The sequence below is a fragment of the Equus quagga genome, chromosome 5 (assembly GCF_021613505.1).
Source record: "Equus quagga isolate Etosha38 chromosome 5, UCLA_HA_Equagga_1.0, whole genome shotgun sequence".
NCBI classification, from domain to species: Eukaryota; Metazoa; Chordata; class Mammalia; order Perissodactyla; family Equidae; genus Equus; species Equus quagga.
Genome location: NC_060271.1, coordinates 55,515,205 through 55,538,742, shown reverse-complemented (window position 1 = coordinate 55,538,742; position 23,538 = coordinate 55,515,205). Strand labels below are relative to the sequence as shown.

Sequence of the window (23,538 nt, the reverse complement as noted above, 5' to 3'; positions counted from 1 at the left end):
TAAAAATGAAACCACAAAAGTTTCAGTAAAATAAAGAAAATTTTTTATCTAACCTCAGAATGATGTACTTTCTGAATATAAAATCAGTGGAAGGAATCCAAAAAGGTCCAAGAATTAGAGTAGGATAAAAAAATGTAAATGTCTGTATATCTGAAAAATGGTAAAGTTAAAATGTGAATGATGAACTAGGAGAGAATGTTTGGATCAAAGATAGCAGAAAATAAGTAATATCATTTCTATATAAAAATATCAACAAATTGAAGAAAATAAATAATCCAAACAAGGCAAATAAATAATGCACATAGGAAAAAAAATAACAAAATATGAAATATATTCATCTGCAATAAAGGAAATGTACACCAAAACAATGATATTTATCTATGACATTGGTAAAGATTAAGATAGTATAATATTCTTATATTCAAATATTAGCAAGGGTAATGTAAAGGGTGTTCTGATGTATTACTGGTAACGAATATGAGCAATCTTTTTCAAATATGTATGTTTACAACTCTTGAAAGCTTTCCCATCTCACTCCGAGTAAAATTCCAAGTTCTCACGCCCAGCTTGGCCCTGCGTGCTCTGCCTCTCCACTGCCAGCGCTCACGGAGAGCTCGGACCCCATTTACTGTGCCTTTCCCTTCAGCCCTTCTGCTCTGATCACACTGGTCTGCTTGCTATTTCTTGAACATGGCAAGCACACCGGGACCTCAGGGTCTTTGCACTTGTGGTCCCCTCTGCTTGGAATGCTCTTCCCAGATATCCTCATGGTTTGTTCCCTCACTTCCATCTGGTCTCTGACGGATGTTATCTCACCTGACCAGCGTGTTAAAATGGCACACCTCACTCTCACCGTCACACTCCATCCACTGAACATTTCTGTTTTTCACAAAAGAACTCATCACGACATCACAGATTTTGAACTCCTTTTTGGTCTCTCTAATTCTGTTTGCATCTGTGCTCCTTAAGAGCAGGCTTTTTGTCTGTTTCTCCCTGTATCATCAGTGCTCAGGACAATGCCTAGAAGATAGCAAATGCTGAAGAAACAGTGGCTAAATAGATAAATAAATGAATAATTGGTATAAACATTGTAGTGGGAAATGCCAATATCTATTCAGAGCCTTCAGGAATGTGTGTAACTTTTGACTCAGTAAATTTTAGACGGTAGACAGAAACAGATCCTCAGGGCTCCTGATATGGAAATATCAGGTACATTTTTTTTTAAATTGTGCTTACTATGCTCAAGGAACGAAAAGACATGATTGAAATTTTCAAAAGACAACTGGAAAATATAAAAAAGTAGCATATCAGATTTGAGGAAGAACAAATAAAAACTTCAGAACTGATAAATACAATAACCAAAACCAAAACCTCCATGAAGGGTTTATAGTATGTAAGACATATTTGAAAAAAGAATTAATGAGTTAAAAATAGGTCAGCAGAAAATATCTAGAACTAAGCACAGAGAGACAAATGAACAGGAAATACGAAGTGAGATGAAAAGGAGGAGAATACAGAGACCTAGTGTATATGTAATTGTAGTCCCAGAAGAGAAGAATGGAGCAGAGGCAATATTATTTAAGAGACAATGCTGAGGCCGGCCCGGTGGCACAGCAGTTAAGTTTGCGCGCTCTGCTTTGGCGGCCCAGGGTTCGCCAGTTCAGATTCTGGGCGCAGACCTACCCGTTGCTTATCAAGCCAAACTGCGGCAGATGTAAAAAAAAAAAAAAAAAAGAAAAAGATAATGCTGAGAATGGGCCAAACTGATAGAAGACATTAAACCCAGAGACTCAGGAAGCTAAAGAAACTCAGCAGGATAAATTAAGATAAACCTACACCTCGACATACCATAGTGAAACTGCAGAAACCCCAAAACAAAGGGAAAACATCTTAAAAGTGAGGGAAAAAAAAATGCCTTCTGTGTGTGCCAGTATGACTATCGTTTGAATTCTTAACAGAAACAATGGAGGTTGTATACTGAAAAAAACCTGCTAATTTTATAATCGGTGAAAATATAACAAGCTAAAAATGATAAAATTTGCTACGCACAATCCTACATTAAGGGAACTGTTAGAGTGTTGCTCAGCCGGAAGGAAAATGTTCCCAGAGGGTAAACCAGCTATGTAGGAGGGAATGAAGGAGCAAATATTGCTGTAAATATGTGAGTGAATCTAAATGAATCTTGACTGCATAAAGGAATCATAATGATGATTGTTTATGGAATTAAAAAATGTATGAAATTAGAATTCACGACAGAATTCGCCTGTATATAGGGAGAAGGGTAAATGGAATTGCATTCTAAGACTTTACATTGCTTTAAAATGGACAAAAATATCAATAATATCAGATTGGTAAGTCCAAGGATATATATTTTAATATCTAGAGTAACCCTAAAAGAATAATAATTTTTAAAATATAGGGTTACATGGAATAATAAAAAATAATCAAAAAGAAGGTAAGAGGGAATCCAAAAGAAGGAATCCAAAAGAAGGCAAGAAGGAAAAGACAAATGTAGGATAGAAGCAGCAAACAGAAAATATATGATATATGTATATATTAAAGATGTATGATATATAAGATATATATACATAAGATAGTTGACTTACCGCCACAAATATCACAAAATGGACTAATTGCTCCAAATAAAAAGATTGTCATACTGAATTTGAAACAAATCAAAACTCTGTGCTGTTTACAAGATGCTTGAAGATAAAAGGATAGAAAATGATATAAACACTAACCAAAATAATGTTGGTATAATTATACCAATGTCAAGGTAGATCTCAAGGCTGAAAAGTATTATTAGAGGTAAACTGAGATACTTCATAAAGATGAAAAGTTCAATCTTGAACCTGTAGATGTGTAATAACATAACCTTAAAAATGTAAAAATACAGACAGAGAGAGAATTACAGGGAGAAATTGATAAATCTACAATGATAGTGGAAGATGTTGACAATTTTCACAGTAGCTGAGAGAACAAGCAAACAAAACATCCTATCATAATTAACAAACTGTGCCTAACAAATGGCCTAATGTTCATAAATTTCGCCGTCACCAACTGCTATAGATTATACATTGTTTCTAAGCGCAAATGAGATGTTTGATAAAATTGACCATACACTGGCCATAGAGTTAGTCTCAACAAAATCCAACAGACTGAAATCATATAACGTGTCTCAGACGACAATCCAGTAAAGTTCGAGATACATAGTAGAAAGACAACCAGAATAACCACATGGTTTGAAAACAATCAAATAAAAAAAACTTCTGAATAGCTCATAGATCAAAATAGAAATTGCAATAGAAATCAGAAAATAATTTGAAAGTGAATGTTAATGAAAAGATATCAAAATTGATGGGATGCAAAGATTTTCTTCGAGCAAAATTTATAGCCTCGATTATAAAAAGGAAATGATTGAAACATCCATGAGCTAAGTGCTCCCCTCTAGAGACAGGAAAAGAGAAGCAAAATATACCCGGAAAATAGAGAAATGATGTGATTGTAATAGCAGAAAATAGTGAAATAGGAAATAAACATACTATTGAGTGATTAACAAAGAAAGAAGTTGGTTTTTTGAAAAATGAAATAAAATTGATAAAGCCCTGCATGACTGATTAAGAGAAGAGAGCTGGCACAATCTGAAGGAAAAAGAGGCCATCAGCAAAGATCATATAGGCATTAAAAAATCAGAAAAGAATATTCGGAAAAACTTAGTGTCAAACAATTTGAAAAATTTTGTAAAACCAGCAAATTTCTATAAAAATCAACATGTAGGATCAGACGCAAGAAGATAGAGAGTTCTGAACAGTCATAACCATTAAACAAATCTGAAATCTTCCCCAAAACAAAATTCTAGATCCAAGTGGCTTTACTGGTGAATCGTACAAAACATTCCATAAAGAAATAACATCAATTTTAAACAAATTGTTTCAGAGTGTAGAAAAAGAGAAAACAATCCTTAAGTCATTTTATTCGGTCAGGAAAACCTTGACACCCAAACCCAACGAGGACATTATCACAAAGGAAAATTTCAGGCCAGTCTCACTTGTAAACACAGATGAGAACTTCTAAGACAAGTATCAGCAAACTGATGCAACGATGCCTGTGGGGGATGCTACAGTGTGACTAAACTGGGCTCAAATGAAAAATGCAAATTTGTTTCACACTAGCCAATTCATCGTTTTATTTTGCATTATCAAACTAAAGGAGAAAAATTAATGCACTTACCTCAATAGATACTGAAAGGTCATTTAGAAAACTTGAACCAAGAATTCGTTATTTTAAAAATATAAGCTCTTTTAAAACTAGGAATGGAAGGGAACTTCCTGAATCTGATTTTTAAAATCTATTTTTAGAAACTTACAGAAACAGCACACTCAAGACTAAACTATTGAACACTTTTCCTTTGTTTTGAGGAAGAAGACAATCAAAATCTAACAGATTTTAGTTTTTGCAGAATTTAATGTTGATTATAACATGAATGAAAAATGCAAAGATCAAATAATAGTCAAGACACTTTTAATGAAGAGGAACTGGATGAGAGGTCTTACGCTACCCGATTTCAATATTTATTAAAAAGTTACAGTAATTTAGACAGTCTTGTACCGGTACAAGGATAGACAATGCAGCGGAACTGAAGGCCCAGAAACAAATCTGCACATCCAAGGCACTTGATTTTGATGAAGTCGACACTACGGAGAAGTAGGACAAATACAGCCTCTTCAATAACTGGCCCTGGGCAATGGGATGCAATATAGGATAAAGGGCAACTTGACCCCTGTCTCACACTGTTTGTAAAACATAATTTCAAGTGAATTGTAGACCTAAATATGACAAAACAATAAATTTCTAGAAAAACATCTTCATGATTGGGCTAAGTAAAGATGAAAAAAATGACATTTAAGTTACTAGTCTTGAAGGAAAAATTGACAAGTAGGACTACGTCAAAAATAAGAATTTCTGATTATTAAAAGACATTAAAAGAATGAAAAGACAAGCCTCAGACTGGAAAAAGACACTGGCGGTAAGTGAACAGAGGCCTCATATCCGGAACTATGAAGAACTCCTCCAAGGTCATAAGGAAAAGACAGCTTGGTAGAAGGAAAGACACAGCAGTTGGACAGAAAGTTTACAGCAGAGGAGCTCCACGTGGCCAATGAAGGTATAAAAACGTACTCGGCCAGGTGAAATTAAGGGAAATGCAAATTAAAGTCACAATGTGATACCAGGACACATACATCAAGATGGCCAAAATAAAATAGGCTGGCAATACCACGTATTGTGGAGCATGCAAAGCAACAGGAACTCTCATACGCTGTTGGGCAAAGGGTAAGCTGGTGCAGCCACTTTAGAAAACAGTTTATGCATATCTTCAACTTCAAAAGAGATGACAGTCTATGATCTATCAATTTGATTGGTAGAAGAGAATGCATACCCAACATGTACGTGGGTGTGTATATATGAAATATGCACACGGTGCCTCAGAAGGCATGCAGAGAGTTCGGAGCAACCGTAGGCACCCGAGGCAAACACTGGAAACAGCATAAATGTATATATAGCAACAGCAGAGGAAATAAGTAAGTACTAGTATATTCCCTTGTCTGAGTGGAGTATAGCCACATGCAACAGCATGGATGAGCACCACAAATAAAATGAAGCTAGTGGTCAGGAATGAATACATAAGTGATAAAACACAAAGTAGGGAAGGGGCACGTGTCGGGTGTCTGGGTTCTGGCAATATACTGTTTGCTTGATGGGGTGGAGTGGTATGAATATTTGCTTTACAATAAGTCAGTAACTTCACATTAATATTCTATATTTATCACTATGTGTGTGTTATATTTCACAAAAACCTTTTTAATAAACTTAATACCACCTAGGACAAAGAAACTTGAAGTAGACAGTTTAGAAGTAAAGTAATTTTTTTTGGTGAAGAAGATTGGCCCTGAGCGAACATCTGTTAGCAATCATAAGAATAGTTTATACTTTGAAATTCTTCATCTTCAACTCAATTCTTAACCTACCCAAATGCAGTTTCCTCTCCAACCTCTATGCAAAAATGCTTTGAGAAAGGGTGCCAATGACCTAATTATCACATCCAATTCACAGCTCCTTCTGCTTGAAGAAGATTTTCGCTGAGCTAACATCTGTGCCAATCTTCCTCTGTTTTATATGTGGGTTTCTGCCACAGGGTGGCTTGATGAGTGGTATGTAGGTCCAGGCCTGGGATCCGAACCTGTGAACTACGGGCCGCCGAAGCGGAGCAGGTGAACTTAACCACCAGGCTGGTCCATACAGTAATGTTTTTTTATGTGCAGTAAATGGATGGAATTTATCAGGCTCATGGCGCAAAATAAAGTGGAAATATAAATGTATTAAATATAATTTGTGAATGTGTATGGAGGCAGGATAAGGGAACGAGGGGAAAGGGTAGGGGTCAAAACTGGTGAAGGAGATTTGTCACTGGATTTGGAATTAGAAACCCAGAGTTCACATTGCATTTCTTCCTCTAACGTGGGACCTTGGGCAAGTCACTCCATCTATCTGAACTTCTGTATTCCCATCCGTAAAATCAGGATAAAAGCACCTCCCCTTTTCTGCCTTGTAGCGTTGTTTTGGAGATATAAACTCTGAAGGAGAAAGTGTGGGTGAAATATTTTGTAAACTGTAAAGTCCTTTGCTAAGGTTGCTAAGAGCAGAAGTCGTGTTTGTGCCCCTGATGTTGTGGAGAACATGGGGCAGAAGCTGCTGACGTTTGGCAGCAGGTGGGTAGCTCTTTACAGTGGACATCCTGGAAGCTCGCTTATCCCCATGATCCCTCTCCTGGGAGAGAATAACGTCGATTAACCTTGTCCTCGGGGGTATTTCTGGTAATGAAAAGATATCAAGGCTCAAAAGCAAGGCGCCTTTGTTAACCAGCTTGTTTTTTGTAGAATTTTCATTTCATATTTATAAATTTGCTTTTTATAGGCTCCACCCTTATTGTAGACTGCAATATAACAGACACGAAGGACAATACCAATCTACGATGCTGGAGAGTCAATAACACTTCCGTGGATATTTACTACAGTGCTTCCAGACGAATCCAAGAAGGAATTGAGTAGGTGTTTTGTTTCTCTGGCTTCCCTAACAGCTAGCAAGGATTTCTTCGTGTAAGTTATTGTGGCGCGAGTACTACTCTTTTTAGATGGTTCTCACTACCGCCTCATCACTCCTTTTGGCTTTGTCTTTCAAAGACCTTCTCAGTGCTGTGTCTGGCCAAGCATCTGGTCCGAAGGAGTGTGAGATGCTCATGTTATCAATCCCGCTTCCGTCCTAGTTGCAGAGATGAGGCAGAACATGAAGTATGGCCTTCAAGCAACCAGGTCAATTTCTCTCAGTTACTGTGTAAAATCAGCCTCATTTCTATTTAGGTACGTTATGAGCGCTAGGCCTTCAAGGCTTAAAGAGCAAAGCAGCAGCAACACGGGACTTTTAGGGGAGACAGTACATAATCATTAGCTAGTTGAGTGGTATAAACATTATTTATGGTGGTAAAAATTGAGTGTTGTAAAACAAGACTAATGAAGTCAGAGGCAGAAGAACTTGTCTTGGGCTTTGCAGCCTAGTAAGTTAGGATAAGTGGAGAGAAACAGGGGGAGGCCCTTTAGGTGAGCATGGTGTCTGTAGTTAACAGCACCATGCCCGCATCACTGTCCAGAAGAAATGGCCCGGAGTGCTCTAGAGTTTCGAACTTTATTCTTCAGCCGAAAGATTATAACACAATCACGTGTTGCTTTACAATGCGGACACATTCTGAGAAATGTATCATTAAGCAATTTGTCATGTCAACATCATAGAGTGTCCTCACACAAACCTACATGGTATAGCCTACTCTACACCTAGGCTGTATGGTACTAATCTTATGGGACCTCCGTCGTATATGGGGTCCGTCCTTGACCGAAACGTCGTTATGTAGCACAAAACTGTATATTGGGTAAAATAGAACTCATGTATTAATGACTGGCTCTTTTATTTTGTAGAAATGAAACTTCTTTTCAGGACCATAAGTTTTACACAGTGAACATAACCTTCTTAGAAGTGAAAATGGAAGATTATGGCCATCCTTTCACATGCCATGCTGGAGTGTCGGCAGCATACTTCGTGTTAAAACTCCCAGGTAATGTTCCAGTGGGTAACATACTGCTCAGAGTGTTCAAAATGATGGCAAGGAAATACGTTTGAAAGATGTGACATTAAACGCTCAGTGTAAGGTTACAGAGTGGTATTAAATAGAGGTGCTCAATGTGAAACCTGGGGAAATTGATGCCATTTCTGACAGTGTTCTTGGACGAAGGCTGTGACTCTGTTGCAGTACACTTTGAAAGTGCCGTATTAATATATGTTGAGATTTTATGTATCAAAATTCTAGAAAAGAGTTTTCCTTTATTAAACCTGATTGTTCAACTTTTATAATCATGTGCTTGTGATTTTCAGCTTTTAATTCACTTATTATAAATAATTTGGTGTGAAAATAAAATGCTTATGTATATTTTTATCATATGACTTTGTAAAATTATCTGTAGAGGCTGAATTCCGATATTTGAGCAGGAGAGCTTCAAGCGCCATATATGTACACAAATTGCGCCCTTAACGCTGTCCAGAGTGTGGATTACCCATTGGAGGTAACTGTCTTGGCAGAGGATAGATAGCGAAACACGAAATCACAATCTTGAGAACAACTTTAAATTCTTAACGTATCAGGGGACGTGGATGAAGGACTTTGTAAGATGTTGATGTGCGGTTTACCAAGACGGCTTCTTTTTTAAATTCTATTAATATCAACTCTTTTTTTTTTGGCTAGCTACATGCACAAGAGAGGGCTTGAATTTGCCAGTGTCCCTTAAGGATCAGTCAAACCCACGTTTGCGTGACTCTGGCTCAAGTCCTACCAGAAATGTTTTTCGACAACTTAACGTAAAGCTTTAGTTTGGTGGCTGCTGTGTGGAGCCAGCAAATGTGTCTTTGCCCCGCCAGGTTCCTGGACTCGTGAGTGTCCGTCACCTGCCTTTGAATAGCAGTGCTCAGGGGTATGTCCACAGCAGCTTGCAGTCCTGAGGTGGGCTCGTTCTAGACCTCATTTTCATGACCTTCAGGTCAGGTCATTTCCAAGACCTCTGTCCCAGCTGCCTTCACTGGGAGTGAGTACGCAGCACCTCCTCTCCTCACTCTGGACCCACGGGGAACCCTCTTAGGTTGCATCGGGCAGAAGCAGCCTTGGACTCATCAGCCACCACTGTCCCTTTTTCCTCTTCTCAGGGCTTTTCCTTGTCATAGGAAGTCACTTTTGATCGCTTTTCCCCTAATCAATCTTGTGCCTCCCATCTCTTTCTGGGGCACATCTGGGTGATTCTTGAGGTTTTATCATCAGTGCTGCTCTTTCTGCATTCTCGTCCCTGATGATCTCTCTTACTCTCATGGCTTCAGCTGTCAGCCCTGTGCAGGTACAGACAGATTCTGCATCTCCAACTGTATTCTTCCTTCTCGTAGGACAGGCCTGCTTTTCCAACTGCCTACTGGACTGATTCTGAACTTTATGTAAAGAGAATTATACAGTATGTTTTCTTTTATGTCTTGCTTCTTAGTTTTATGGGGTTCATCGATGCGTCAGTGATGTAAAATGTGGCTGTAGTTAATTTATGGTTTTTGCTGAATCCTATTCCGTTGAATCAGTCAGTCACAATTCATCCATTCTGCTATAAATATGTCATCTTTTGAGTTGTCTCCAGTTTGAGATAGTTAACAAATGATGCTGTGCTGGATATTCCTGTGTGTGTGTCCTGGTACTCATGCAGAAGCATCCATCTGTGATATATCAGTAAAAGTAGAATTTCTAGAGAGAGTACCTCAGGGTCCACCCCAAAGAAAACAGAGAGAGCTGATTGTGGCATGACTGGGAGATTGCATGAGACCTGAAGTGGCTAGGACTGAAATCTGTCTCAATCTAGAAGTTTGAGATCTTTGTTTAGTAGCCTAGACTGAAGATCAATATGGGTTTCCATGTCAGTACCGACTACCTGGAAGCACTGTGCTCAGAAGCACTCTGCTCAGAAGGATTCACCAGGCTCAGGTAACTAATATTGTAATCCATTAACACTTGCTGATCACGCAGGAGGAGGCGGGGTGGATGGTCTCCTTTGTTTTAAGTCAGTTGGGAAACCTGTGCTTGCTAAATTCGTCTTTGTTCCTATCAACACTTACTTTGTATCTCACATTCAATGTATTTTTAGACATGTGCACTGTTTTGTTTCCCATAACTTCTTAGGAACATTACCCCCTTAAATCCAAGTCTCGTGTTTGGTTTACTTGTGGCCAGAAGTAAGGTTACAGCTTCTCCATTTGACTTCCTTATTTTTGTTGAAGACACCTCCAGAGTTGAATCTTTTTTGCTTTGTCTGAGCAGGGTCACTAGAAAGTTGTTTAGATCGGGTGTGCTCTTCTGTGAATTCCTGTTAATCACTTGTTCTCAGCTACCATCTCAGTTTAAGGCTGATGGTAGCCATATGGACCCAAATGGTGAAGACCACCTTTAACAGGACCTTCAACATGGCACCTGGGGGCTCATCAGTGAGTTTCCCACTTGTTTCAATTCCAAAACTCATACTCCCTTTAAACTTATTCATTAATTTCCTGTTTCCAATTTCCTCGACTTTGAGCTCCTTTAAAGAGCAGAGGGTGTCCACATTCCTGAATATGATGCATGATCAGCTCAAGAATTTCAAGCCATCACTCCAGGCTACAGGGCCTTCTGGGATCTAATAGCTGCGTGGGCATGGTCTTCTTTCACAATGTTTACAGTACCAAGATCCCTGAAGCATACATTAAAGTCTACCAGACCCAAGGGGAGAGGTGGCACTCTTGCTCCAAGAGCCAGGAAAGGGCAGAGAGAAGTAGAGAATGGGAGGGAAGGGAGAATCCATCTAATATTTAGAAGCCAGAGGTTCAAAGCAGTGGTCAGGGTCCGTCTGGGCACCAGTGTGCTGGCAGATCCACTTGGCTGCGCTGGGACTTAATCAATGGATTGATTTTTCTTCAGCACGGAATGTGTTTTTAGTTATTGTGCTTTCTTATGCCGTGTATTTATAGACAAGCAATAGTACATAAGCATGTCCTTGCCCTCAAAATGTTTGCAACAAGGTGTGGCCTAGGGCCAGTTGTGACAAGCTCTTCGATAAGTATTTAAAAAAATGAAAGTACTCTGGGGGTTCAAAATTAGAGAATTTCCCCTTCTTCCTGCCCCCAACACTTTCTGGTGGGGTGGAGGATCAGAGGGAGCTGATGAAAGAAGTGGCGTGTGTGGTGGCTTCTAAGAACAGGTTCCCCTTTTCTCCTGCTCTCCTTCCTAGAGGCTCCGTCTTTGGCAGCACAGGTTTGGGCTGCGGTAAGGGAGAGAGCAGTGCTGTTCCTCTTCTCAGACATGTGGGAGCCTGTTCTCGGGGACTTGGAGTTCCAGAGGAGCTGGTTCTGCTCCTTGGTCATCTCCTGCCCACTGCTTTTGCCATAATTGCTCTGCAGTGTGCTCACAAAGCAGAGCAGGGTGTCAACGCCCTTCCTGAGCTGTGTCTCTGACAGGCGCCCAGCCAGGAGTCTGTTGGCACAGAGAGGATGAAGGGGGAGTCTGGCTGTTGACCAGTCTAGTAGAGGCAGCAGAGATGGCTTCCAGGGGAGGCAACTTTATTTATGATGGCTCTTTATTTATGACTTGAGTCCTGCTGCTGGGTTTTGAGTAAGTGGGAAAGCAGTTATAATAGTGTTACAATCAAGAATGTGCCACTGGGCCGGCCCCGTGGCCGAGTGGTTAAGTTCGCATGCTCAGCTTCGGCAGCCCTGGGTTTCACTGGTTTGGATCCTGGGCGCAGACATGGCACCGCTCATCAGGCCACGAGGAGGCAGTGTCTCACATGCCACAACTAGAAGGACCCACAACTAAAATATACAACTATGTACTGGGGGCATTCGGGGAGAAAAAGCAGAAAAAAAAAAGAAAGAATGTGCCACAGAACCACCTGGAGAACTTTCCCAATGAACGTGCTCAGGCTCCCTCTCTGGAGAGTCTACTGTGGACCAATAGGACCTGACCAGGAGTGTTTCGACAGCATTCCTCGTGCAATCGGAGTCGTGCTGCATGGACTTTTGGGTGCTAGGGTTCTGCAGAATTTCCCTCCCCAGGTTCCCAAGAGCACTCGTTTCCTAAAACTCGTGGTCCACACCAGGTTGTTCTACTCCCATACCTGTTATTTATCTGTAAAGAAATATTTAAGCAGTATCCTCATTGACATCGAATACATTTCCATTTGTCATTTGTACCGTGATCTGTAGTAAAGTGTATAATTGACTCTTTGTATTATTATTATATTATTTTTCTTTTGCTGTCATTTGTAGTTCCAGATTTTCGAGCTTACCTTATAGGAGGGCTTGTCGCCTTGACAGGGGTGGTGGTGTCTGTCTTGTGCATCTACAACATTTTTAAGATCGACATTGTACTTTGGTATCGAAGTGCCTTCCATTCCACTGGGATCATAGAAGGTAAGTGTGGGTGACCACTGAAAAATGCCTCATAATTGGTATCTGCTCACCCGTATAAGCTTTGTAAATATACTTTATCATATAAGGCAGGAGGGAAGGAAGGAAGAAAGGAAGGAAGGAAAGAAGGGAAAATGATGAGAGCTGGCCTCACAGAGTGCTGTAGGAGCAACTGAGTCAAAGTCAGGAAAGCACTGAGCGGGGACCTGGGGCACAGGGGGGCTTCTTTGCCATGTGAAGATCCAAGCAAGCTGCCCCTGCCGCTGTGCCCCGGGGTTTCAGTCTGGTCCGTGGAGCCGTGTCCTGCCGGCGCTGTTCAGCACAGAATCACCCCAGTGTGAGCTGGGAACTGCGAGGAGCAGGCATTTCCCACCACTGGGGTTTAACTCTCCGTACTGTTCTCTTTTTGTCTCAGAATGATATGCTCTATTAAGGCCTTGAAAAAAGTAGCAAATCTACTTTAAAGTCCCCTAATTGGATGAAAAAGTTAGCACTAAGCTGGGAGAAGTCTGTGCAGCTCACACGTGTGGAGACACACAAGTGTATGTATGCCTTTCAAGCCCAGAGACCTGCAGCGTTAACCAGAGTGGAACTCGGGGAAGAGGACGTTCTTGCACGTGTCACGAGTCCCTATTCCAGGGAAGGGCATGATTCTCAATAGGGGCCTGCTTGCTCATAAAAAAAGCAGAGTACACATTTTTGTCCACAGGTTTGATCAACATAGATGTCCTAACTTGGATTTTATTCTCAGTTAAAGCTCGGAATTCCAAACAGGCAACCCTTGAGCAATGTGGGAAGCAAGGAGGTCTTTTTTGATGACAAAATTTAGTTGTGGAAATCTGGCTTTGAGAGTGCAATGCAACCAAAAGCTCCTCCAGTGCTGCAGACAGTCAGATCGGATGTGGTGTTTCTATTTTGGGCTGTGGTCCCTGCAGAGGGCGCTTTGCATCAGCCACGCTGTGACTGTGCTCTGCCTGCATCTGTTCTAGAAGAGACTTTATTCACCATCACTTGTCTCTTCTGACACGTGGGAGTGAGTGGCTCGGCTGCAGACTGACAGGGGTGTGCAGGACTTAAGGGCTGTCCCGGAACTCTGGCCCGTGGGTTTCTCACTCCCTGACTCACTGCGACTCCCAGGATCGTGAGTACTGAGAGTGTGGGGAAGTGCCTGACAGCGAGGTCAAGTTTAGCAGGAAGAGAAAAAAGGAGTAGTGACTCACCCTGAGCAGGGTGAGCTGAGCCCACGAGAGAGTCAGGGACTCCCACCCTCTGCCGAGAGTGGGCTACAGCCCGAATGCGGAACCAGTGGGCTGAGGATCCAGAGATCAGAGCTCACAGTCAGGCTCCCTCTTTTTCATCCTTCAGAAAAGTACGTGTGCGCTTCCTGAGTAAATTCTCTACTGCTCGATCTGTGAGAACTATCCTGTAATTCTCCTTTGAGTATTGACTTTCACGATGAGCTACAGATGAGTCCCGGACGCTCTTTCCAGTTTGTCCCCTTGAGGATATTTTCTGAGTTATCTGGGAACAAGTGGAGTGATGGACGGCAAAGACAAATGAGGAGAGAGACATGGCGTCCTTATGAGAAGTTGTTTACTCCAACTAGATTAGTCAAGCTGTATAACATGACTAATAATTAGGTGTATATATTCACAGTTTTAAGGATCATCGACAGGCCTGGCTAAAGTCCATGAGTTCTGTATGTTCTCTATTAAAGTCATAGGAGGTAATTTAAAACTTCTCCTGCCAGGTGTGCCCGCGTGTACAAAATATAAGGATCAGTTTACGATTCTACTAGAGAGGTGTGTATATGCCTCACTTGATTCCAAACAGGTTTGTGAATAATGTACATGGAGAACAGAGTGACTAAAACGAAAACAAAACAGGTACAGTGAGCAAGGCTAGAATGGGAAAATACAGCCAGGACAGATGTAACGAGAAATCTTGGGCAGTTTTTAAAGGTGAGCTCACTTTAGAAGTAAAAGCAACAGCAGTTATAACATTCATTGCATACCATTCACACCTTTCAGCACAGGGCTTTTTCTGGGACAATTTTCCAAGGAAATCTTTTTTCGGGAGTCCTCATTTTTAAAGGGTGTGATATAATGAACCTTGCATTTGCAACAACATTCCTATGGCAAATGTAACAGATTTTATGTGGCTTTTCTTCTAGCGTCTTCTAAGCATGGTAGGGCTAAAACATCAAACCTCAGGCAATTCAGTAAAAGCACTTACCCGAAGGCCTAATTGAGTCTGTCTGATATTTCCACTCGTCCAGTTTGATCAGGTTTAAAATTTAGCAATATCATATGGAAAGAAAGTAGGGAATTTAGAAAAATCTTTAGGCAACTTTTCGTAAATAAATGCAAATAAACTTTTGTATTTTTGCTAACAGCCAGTAAAGTCATATGTAGATGCTTTAACATCAAAAGTAGGGCTGAATCTCTTTAGAAAATGAGAAGAGCTTAGTCAGAACCTGGGTAAACAGTCACCCGGCACTGTGGTGGGCTGTGTGAGTATCTGCCGGCAGGACCCACCTTTCTCAGAAAACTCACTAGCGGGTCTACAGTTTTGCAATTTTCTTGATGAAACAGACAGTTGGGGGGTGTCCAACTCATCGTTATTTGTTGCTATTCATTGTTATTTCTTCAATGGCTGAGAAGCAAATTACCTCAAAACTTCATGGCATAAAACAACCGTTTATTTTGCTTGTGGATTCTGTGACTCAAGAATGCAGACAGGCAGAGTGGGGATGCCTGTCTGGGGCCTCAGCTGGAGGGCTGGCAGCTGGGGGCCTCAGCTCCCCTCCCTGGGGGCTTCTCCAGGCAGCCTGTGTGGGCTACTTAGGCTTCCTCACAGCATAGTGACTGGCTTCCAAGGGCTAGTGTTTCAAGAGCAACAGAGCCAGGTAAAAGCCATATTGTCTTTTATGACTAAGACTCTTAATTTCTGATATTAATTCTACCACATTCTGTTTGTGAAGGCAGCTACGGAGTCCTGCCCAAATTTAGAGGAGTAGAGATAGATTCCACCTCTTTCTGGGGATGTGGCAAAGTTCTGAAAGACCATGTGAGACTAGAAGTGTTCCTAGAGCTATTTTTGGAAAATACAGTCTGACACAGATGCCCAGGACGACTCAGGGAGAGGCTGTGTGAAGTGTCCTGCTCCCAGTTCTGTCTCAGCCACCCCAGAGGGAGTGGGGGACTTGAGTTTGAATCAAGACTGCACCTGCCAGCTGGGAGACTTTGGAGAAATCATGTGGCCTCGTTGGTCCCAACCTCCTTGCTCGTCATCTGAGGATATGAGTCAACTGTGAGGGGCAAAGCCATGAAGTCCCGGCATGCAGCTGCCTGAGAGGACCCTTCAAACCAGCGGCTGAAGCAAAAAGTAAAATGGCTACATCTTGATCTTCTGCTATGTTGGTCAGTGAATCACGAACTGGTCATTTGAAAGTGACAAGAACCCATGCATTTTGAGAACAAGTCAGGAACGAGTCATATTTTTACCCAAAAAGCTTAGTCAGAAAGAAAAAAAAAGATGACCAAAAGATTTCTATATCTTCAGTTGTTCAAAGGTGTGAGATTCTCTGGCTGCCAAGTCTCATCAGTCTCTGCGTTTTCACTTTGCGCAGCAGGAGAGCTGTATCCTCAGATGCCTGGCTGAGCATCAGGAAGCATGGAATGCTGCCAAAGAGGGAATTCACTCAGCAAAAATGTGTTTTTTTTTTAAATCAGTGGGAATAAAAGGGAAACAGATTAAGAGAAGAAAGACACCAGTGGCAGGGCCTGGGACAGAGGTGGCCATGGACCCGGACGGACCAGGAAATACTGCATTTACCAGGGAGGATCCATGAGGTGACAAATACAGTGTCAACCCAACCAGTCCTTTATCATAAAAGGATAAATATTTTATTTTTAGATGCAGAAATTTAATTTCTTCCTAAAAAGTTTAGAAACATAAGGACTTTATGAAATTTTTCCATTTTATATACATATATATTTTATATATTTACATATATCTATATATAAATAGATCCATCCTCAGACTTTAGAAAGTTAAGTATATGACATTAAATTTTAAACAGGAAAATGTCCACTTATAGGGTGGCAGTACAGACTAGTGACATTTAAGACATTCCGCAAGGAGTTTCAGCTGGGTTAGGTTTTTGCCAACTCTAGACACAATTAGCCATCCCTTTAGTACCTGCCCTATAGCCCTCATTTAATTAAACGCTGAATCTGTTCATGATCCAGAACTTCTCTGTCCCCCACATAGACACAAGATCTTTGAGCCACTGTAAAATCAAGCTCCGTGCAGACATTTGGCGGGAACTGATGGAGGTCCCTCTGCACCAGAGCCTGCTCCAGGCGCTGAGGGTGGAACAGGAGCCAGACAAAGGCCCCCTCTCACACAGCCTCGCGTTATGATGGGGGTGTGGGTAGACACAGAAGGAGTTCGCATGCGTGTTCATGTGTGTGGGCTTGCATGTTGCCATTTTCCACAGGATGGCCAGGGATGGTGAGCAGAGACCTGAAGGCTGGCAGTGGTTGGTGTGAGAATCAAGGGGATGAGGAAAGGCTCCATGTAAACTCTGAAGTTCTGTTCACATTTTAGCTACTGCTATTTAGATGAAAACTAGAAGAATACAAGATTTCCTTCATTAGGCTTAGAACCACCTGTCTCTTCAAGTCTGTCCATCACACAAACTTCCAGAGAGGAAATAGAAAAGGATGGCTTGCCTCCCCAGTTCCCACTCGGTTGGCTTTGAATTTCCAGACAGCCCGAGTGTGAGGATCACGCTTTCGGATGAGATGCCCGGTGAAGCCCGGAGCCCTGCTAAAGCTCCATGCTCGTCCCTATACCCCCTGAGTAGGGCGTAAATATCCCCCGTTCATCCCTTCTCAAGCTGTCCCCCTTCGCGGCCTGTTTACCCGCCAGTTCCGGCTCCTCATCTTTTTCCTAGACCCTCTGCACCCTTTAAAATCCAGGAGCTGTGCCTCGTCCTCTGTGAAGTTTTTTCCAGAACTCCTACTGTAGGGAATTTTCCTTTCTTTCTGTCTCTCTGTTCATGCAGCCATTTGTGACCGTTTAGGGCCTTATGTTGTTTTTATTTCTAAGTCTATGGCCGGTCTGCATGGTTAGATCTTGCGTCTTGTTCGTCTGCACACTAGCGAGCACGGTGACTGTTATTTGTGGTTGTGCCATAAGCACGTGCTCGTTCTGGTGATGATGCCGTGTGCTCCTGCACTTGACGTCTCAGTACCACCAATGTGAGAATGAGACCCTACAGGGTAGGAAATCTGAACTGTTGTTGACAGGTTGCTGGAGGCTCCCTGTGGACAAGTCTGAAACTTGAAAACTCCGGGGGAACCCAGTCATGGGGGGCCCACACTTTTGTGAGCTTTACCTCCAGGAGCCGGACCAGGTTCTGACAGTAAATATTGGAGAAAAATCTCTTTGTGCTTCTGGCAGGCGGAGGGGAAAAAGAACCACTTTGAAATAGGAAAGAGCACTCTGGTCGTTTTAACAAGGCCTGCCCTCGGGAGAACTAGTTAAGGAGAGCCTGGCTTGCTGAGGTCTTATCAGAGTCTAACGGACCTGGGGGAAGGCAAGTACTCAACTGCAGCCGGCTCTGGCCATCCTGCTCCACTTAAGAGGGGAGGAAAACTGAGAAACACGTGTGAAGTTCAAGGTCCAGAGGCTGAGGCTCCCTGAGAGCCTGCGAGCTGATCGTGGGGCTGCCCACTCCCTCGCTCCCCTCCCCCCCACATTACTAACAGCTAGTCTACTGCAGGTCCTTTTACCTGGTACCTCAGGTTTGGCTCTCCAGAACTACTTACAAGGCATATTAAAAGGAAAAAAACCCACAATTTGAAGAGACAGAGCAAACATCAGAACCAGACACGGCAGGGATGTTGGAACTGTCAGACTGGGAATTTAAAACAACTATGACTAATGTGCTAAGGGCTCTGATCGACAACATAGGCAGCAGGCAAGAACAGATGGGCAGTGTAAGCAGGGAGACGAAAGTCCTGAGAAAGAACCAAAAAGAAGTGAGAGAAATTTAAAAAACCACTGTAAGAGAAATGAAGAATGCCTCTGATGGGCTTGTTAGTAGACTGGCGATGGCTGAGGAACGAATCTCTGAGCTTAAAGATATGTCAGTAGAAACCTCCAAACTGAGAAGCAAAGAGACCACAGATTGAAATAAACAAAACACACAAACAGAATAAAACATCCGTGGACTGTGGGACAGCTGCAAAACGTGTGATATGATGTGTAATGGGAATACCAGAAGGAGAAGACAGCAAGGAAGAGAAATGTTGGAAACACTAATGACTGAGAATTTTCCCCAGATTAACGGCAAACACCAATGCACAGATCCAGGAAGCTCAGAGAAGAGCGAGCAGGATAAATACCAAAGATACGACACCCAAAGAAAACCAAAGACAAAGAAAACAGTCCTAAAAGAAACCAGAGGGAAAAACCCACCTTGCCTGTATAGAAACAAAGGTCAGAATTACATCCAGCTTAGAAACCGTGTAGCGAGAAGAGAGTGGAGTGAAATATCTTACGTGCCGAGAGAATGCGATGCCTAGTGTGTCAGTGCTTGGTGCCAAGTCACCCGACTGGGCGCCCTGAAGTCCTTGAACCCAAGCAGAAAGGACATCATGGTAGCAACTCAGGTTTTCACTTTGTGACCATAAGAGAATTTGGCCGGAATAATTCCATAAGCTGCCCCATTTCCTTTTCAGACGGGAAGCTGTATGATGCCTATGTCTTATACCCCAGGCCTCAAGGAGAAAGCCAGAGCCATGATGTGGACACGCTGGTGTTGAAGATCCTGCCCGAGGTGCTGGAGAGGCAGTGTGGATATAAGTTGTTTATATTTGGCAGGGATGAATTTCCTGGACAAGGTATGTGTTAAGTGAGGCATAAAAATAGCAAATGAATAAAAAAGAAAGGAATCTCTTCTTTCCTTTATTATTTATTTATCCAAAATTTTTTTCCGGCTTTATTGAGATATAGTTGACACACGACATTGTGTAAGTTTAAAGTGTACGTGTGGATTTGATACAGATAAATTGCAAAATGATGCCACCATACTATTAGCTACCCCCTTCACCCCGTCAACATCGTTAGCATTTTACCATTTCTTTTCGTGGTAAGAACATCTGAGATCCACTCTCGGCAACATTCAAGTGTGTGAGACAGTATTATTAGCTGTATCTCTGGGGTCTTCCTTAGCTCCTTCCTTCGCTGGACAAATGCTGGGGACTCTGCTTGACTTCCCACGAAACCGGGGAGCCCTTTACCAGGGCCTCCCTCCCGGCCAGCCCCGGGCCCAGGGGTTTATGATCTGCATCTCTTCTCTCATTAGGCTCCTTCCTGCAACAGAGTAACTGGGACTCGTGGTTGAAATAATGTGAGTCTCACTTTGGAGGAAGGGTATGGCTAACCGATTCACGTAAACAGGGGCCAATGACATAGCCTCGGCAGAGACACCAAGGGGAGACAAGTGGTCATCCACCCTCACGTCCTCGAGACTAACTGTGGAATATTTTCAGTCTGAATATGTAAATCAGCTCATGTTTAAAGCTAATTTTATAAACCTCAAGCTCCTTCCCCCCATACCCCCCTACCTAAATAAAATAGAAGTTCTTTATTTACTGTTCCCACTTAGTAGTAATGTGGCCCTGGGCAATGCAGTTAACATCTCTGAGCCTCAATTGTCTCGTCTGTCGAATGGGGATGAGAATGCTTCCTTGCCTCAGATGAGAGAATTAAATGAGGAAAAACCTGAGCAGGCACTGGTATGGAGCGTTAGTGCATGCTAGATCCCCTAGAGAGGGAAGTTTCCTTCTTGTCCTGGATTTTCTCTGTCTTTGAAGACAACATAGCAAATGGCTGAAATTTGAAATAAACATCCTTTTCTAGTCACCAGGAAACCAAGATTACTAGCACTGGGTAGCAGCCTATTCTGAGTCATTTTAAGAAGTTTCCAAGTACTTTGATTCGTAGGCTGTTCACATCCACAGCGAGACCACAGCTCTGTCCAGGCCCACACCTTTCGAGTTATGACATCATCCCTCGGGAGGAGGCGAAAATGTGATCAGTGCTTGCCATAAACACATGGAGGAGCCCTTATTTTATCAGCATATTGATATCGATTGATTCTCTAATGCAACAAATACTTTTTGAGCACCTGCCATGGGCTAGGAAATGTTCTGGGCACTAGAAATAGAAAAATAAACCAAAGAGAAGAAGCTCCTCTTGGGGAGGTTACAGTTCATTCTTATATCCTAACAAGAAGGAGGATATAACACTTGGTCTTTATTTCTAAAAAAAGACCAGGTTTAATCCACAGCTGGATATTTCAAGACCCCTCCCCTCCCCAAGAAATCATCGGGGTGTGTTATTTGGTTTTGAGTTAGAATTATAAATCCTGGTCATTTAAATAGCTAGAAAACACAAATCAAGATTAACACAAGACTCGAGCTAGCTACATTTTTCCTATACTTTTAAAATCTATTTATTTTTTTAAAATGTGCTCCTCATCTAAATTCTCAATAGTGTGAAGGTCCAGGCTCTTTTAATCACGAGATATTCTGCGCCTTCTTTCTCTATGTCCAGCTGTGGCCAATGTGATCGATGAAAACATTAAGCTGTGCAGGAGACTCATCATCATCATAGTCCCCGAATCGCTGAGCTTTGACCTACTGAAGAACATGTCAGAAGAACAAATCGCAGTCTACAATGCTCTCCTCCAGGACGGGATGAAGGTCATTCTGATTGAACTGGAGAAAGTCGAGGACTATACATCCATGCCAGAGTCAATTCAGTACATCAAACAGAAGCATGGGGCCATCCAGTGGAGTGGGGACTTCACAGAGCAGTCACAGTGTGCCAAGACCAAGTTCTGGAAAAAAGTGAGATATCACATGCCACCCAAAAGGTATCGACCACTGTCTCCTGTCCAGCTGCTGAAGCGCACGCCCTGCGACCTCACGGCTGGCACATGGGAGGCCAGCGTGGGCTTCATCACCCCTTGATGGAGAGTTTGTCATCACAGGGTGGCTCACAGCTGGACAAGGATGCATTGTACTTGGGATGTCTGCATGAAGCTTGCCGTTGTGTACTTGTGAGAGGGCCTGTGTTGGTTTGCTTGTTATGATCAGAGCTGCTTGTTTAGGGAAAGACATCACCTCCCCAGAAAGCCCTCAGTAACCTGTCGGCGGCTCTGAACACTCATAAACAGTCGCTGAACATGGAGTAGCTTTAGCATTTGGGGCCCTGGAGAAGAGGACACGGAGGGTGTAGAGCTGCAGTCAGATGGCAGGAAATTTAGCACATGATGTGGCACCCTTTTTGGGGGTGGAGATGGGAACCTGGGCGGTCATGGGCTTGGGGAGGGCTGGCGAGGATAATGGCACTTTTTTCATGCCTGACCAGTGTCCATAGGGCCCTGTTCCTCAGGGAATATTTGCTGTGTCTATGACCCCCTCTCACTTCTCTAGTGCAAATAAATAGCTGCGACCACAGTCTTAGCACGTCGATACTGAAAGTGACTTAGAGGTCACCTAGATCAGTGGGGACCAACTGGGTGCCACCCGATTGCCCTTCAATCACCCTCCCTGGGGGCCTCGGGGTGCCATGCTTTGGAAGACTTCATCTGTCAAATCAAAATAAGTAACAATTCACTTATTTCCCAGTGGGGCTGTGTCAGCCAGAATTCTGCACAATGTGCTTGACAACATCAAGCCTTAATAGGTGGCCTGCTATGATCTGAGTGTTTGTGTCCCCCAAAGTTCCCATGTGGGAATCCTAATGCCCAATGTCATGCTGTTAAGAGGTGGTGCCTTTGGGAGGTGATTAGGTCATGAGGGTGGAGCCCTAATGAACGGGATTAGTGCCCTTATAAAAGAGACCCCACAGAGCTCCCTAGCTCCTTCCACCACGTGAGGATTCAATGAGAAGTCTGCAGGCTGGAAGAGGGCCCTCACCTGACCATGCTGGCACCCTGACCTCAGACTTCAGCCTCCAGAACTGTGAGAAGTAAATGTCTATTGTTTGTAAGCCACCCACTGTGTGGCATCTTGTTATAGCAGCTTGAATGGACTAAGGCGTGGCCCTCATAAAGAGTAGTCACTGGAATGGGTCAGGATGGGCAGGATGGGAGATGGGGGCAGGCAAGGGGGCGCAGGAGGGGTGAGTTGAGAGAACAGTGTCCCTGGTATGGAGGGAGGAGCTCGCTGGGTTGGAACAGGACCGGGTGGCCGGGGCCCTTTCTTCACAGGCATGGATGGTGTGCAGTGTCTGGTGGGCTTTTTGGTGATAAGGACCCCACTCCAGTCCTTTAGAATTTATGTTCCAAGGTGACCTAGGATCACACATTTGCTGATCATCATACTCAGGTCCTCACTCGACACCAACCTACTCTTTATTTTATCTAACATTTGCTTTTTAAAAAGGTTTTAATTGTGGTGAAATATACATAACACAAGATTTACCATCTCAACCGTTGTTAAGTGTACAGTTCCGTGGCACTGAGTACGTTCACGTTGTTGTGCAACCATCAGCACCGTCCGTCTCCAGAACTTTTTCATTTTTCTCAAATGAAACTCTGTCCCCATTAAACACTAACTCCCATTTCCCCTCCCCCAGCCCCTGTCGACTTTCTACTTTCTGACTCTATGAATTTGATGACTCTAGGTACCTCACGTAAGGGAATCGCGCAGTGATCGTCTTGCTGTGACATCACTCAGCATAATGTCCTCAAGGCTCACCCATAATTTTTACTTTTCGTTCCACTATTCTTACCCAGCGCCTCCCTCCCTTCATTCTTCCCTCTTGAAGGGTACAGTGAGGGGGGAGCAAATACTCTATTTCATTGCAGGGGCAGGGGGCAACCCCCAGAAGTGATTCGCTCATTCAGATCCTTCTAATCAGATGTTTGTAATTTCTTTTCGTCTT

General features: G+C 42.8%; 1 protein-coding gene across 3 annotated transcripts in view; it reads left to right on the top strand.

Moving 5' to 3' along the window:
• IL1RL2 (interleukin 1 receptor like 2) overlaps nucleotides 1–22,454 on the top strand; it is a 47,997-nt gene extending 25,543 nt beyond the window's left edge. The window contains exons 7-11 of one of the 3 annotated variants that reach the window (XM_046662072.1): nucleotides 6,973–7,102; nucleotides 8,025–8,161; nucleotides 12,472–12,567; nucleotides 19,320–19,481; nucleotides 21,199–22,454. In XM_046662072.1, the coding sequence (XP_046518028.1) occupies nucleotides 6,973–7,102; nucleotides 8,025–8,161; nucleotides 12,472–12,567; nucleotides 19,320–19,481; nucleotides 21,199–21,617 (944 nt within the window). In that variant the 3' untranslated portion in view covers nucleotides 21,618–22,454. Of the gene's footprint in view, nucleotides 1–6,972; nucleotides 7,103–8,024; nucleotides 8,162–12,423; nucleotides 12,568–19,319; nucleotides 19,482–21,198 lie in introns of all 3 variants that reach the window. The other 2 variants (XM_046662071.1, XM_046662073.1) reach the window with 2 other exon arrangements.
• The last annotated feature ends 1,084 nt before the right edge of the window (nucleotides 22,455–23,538 follow it).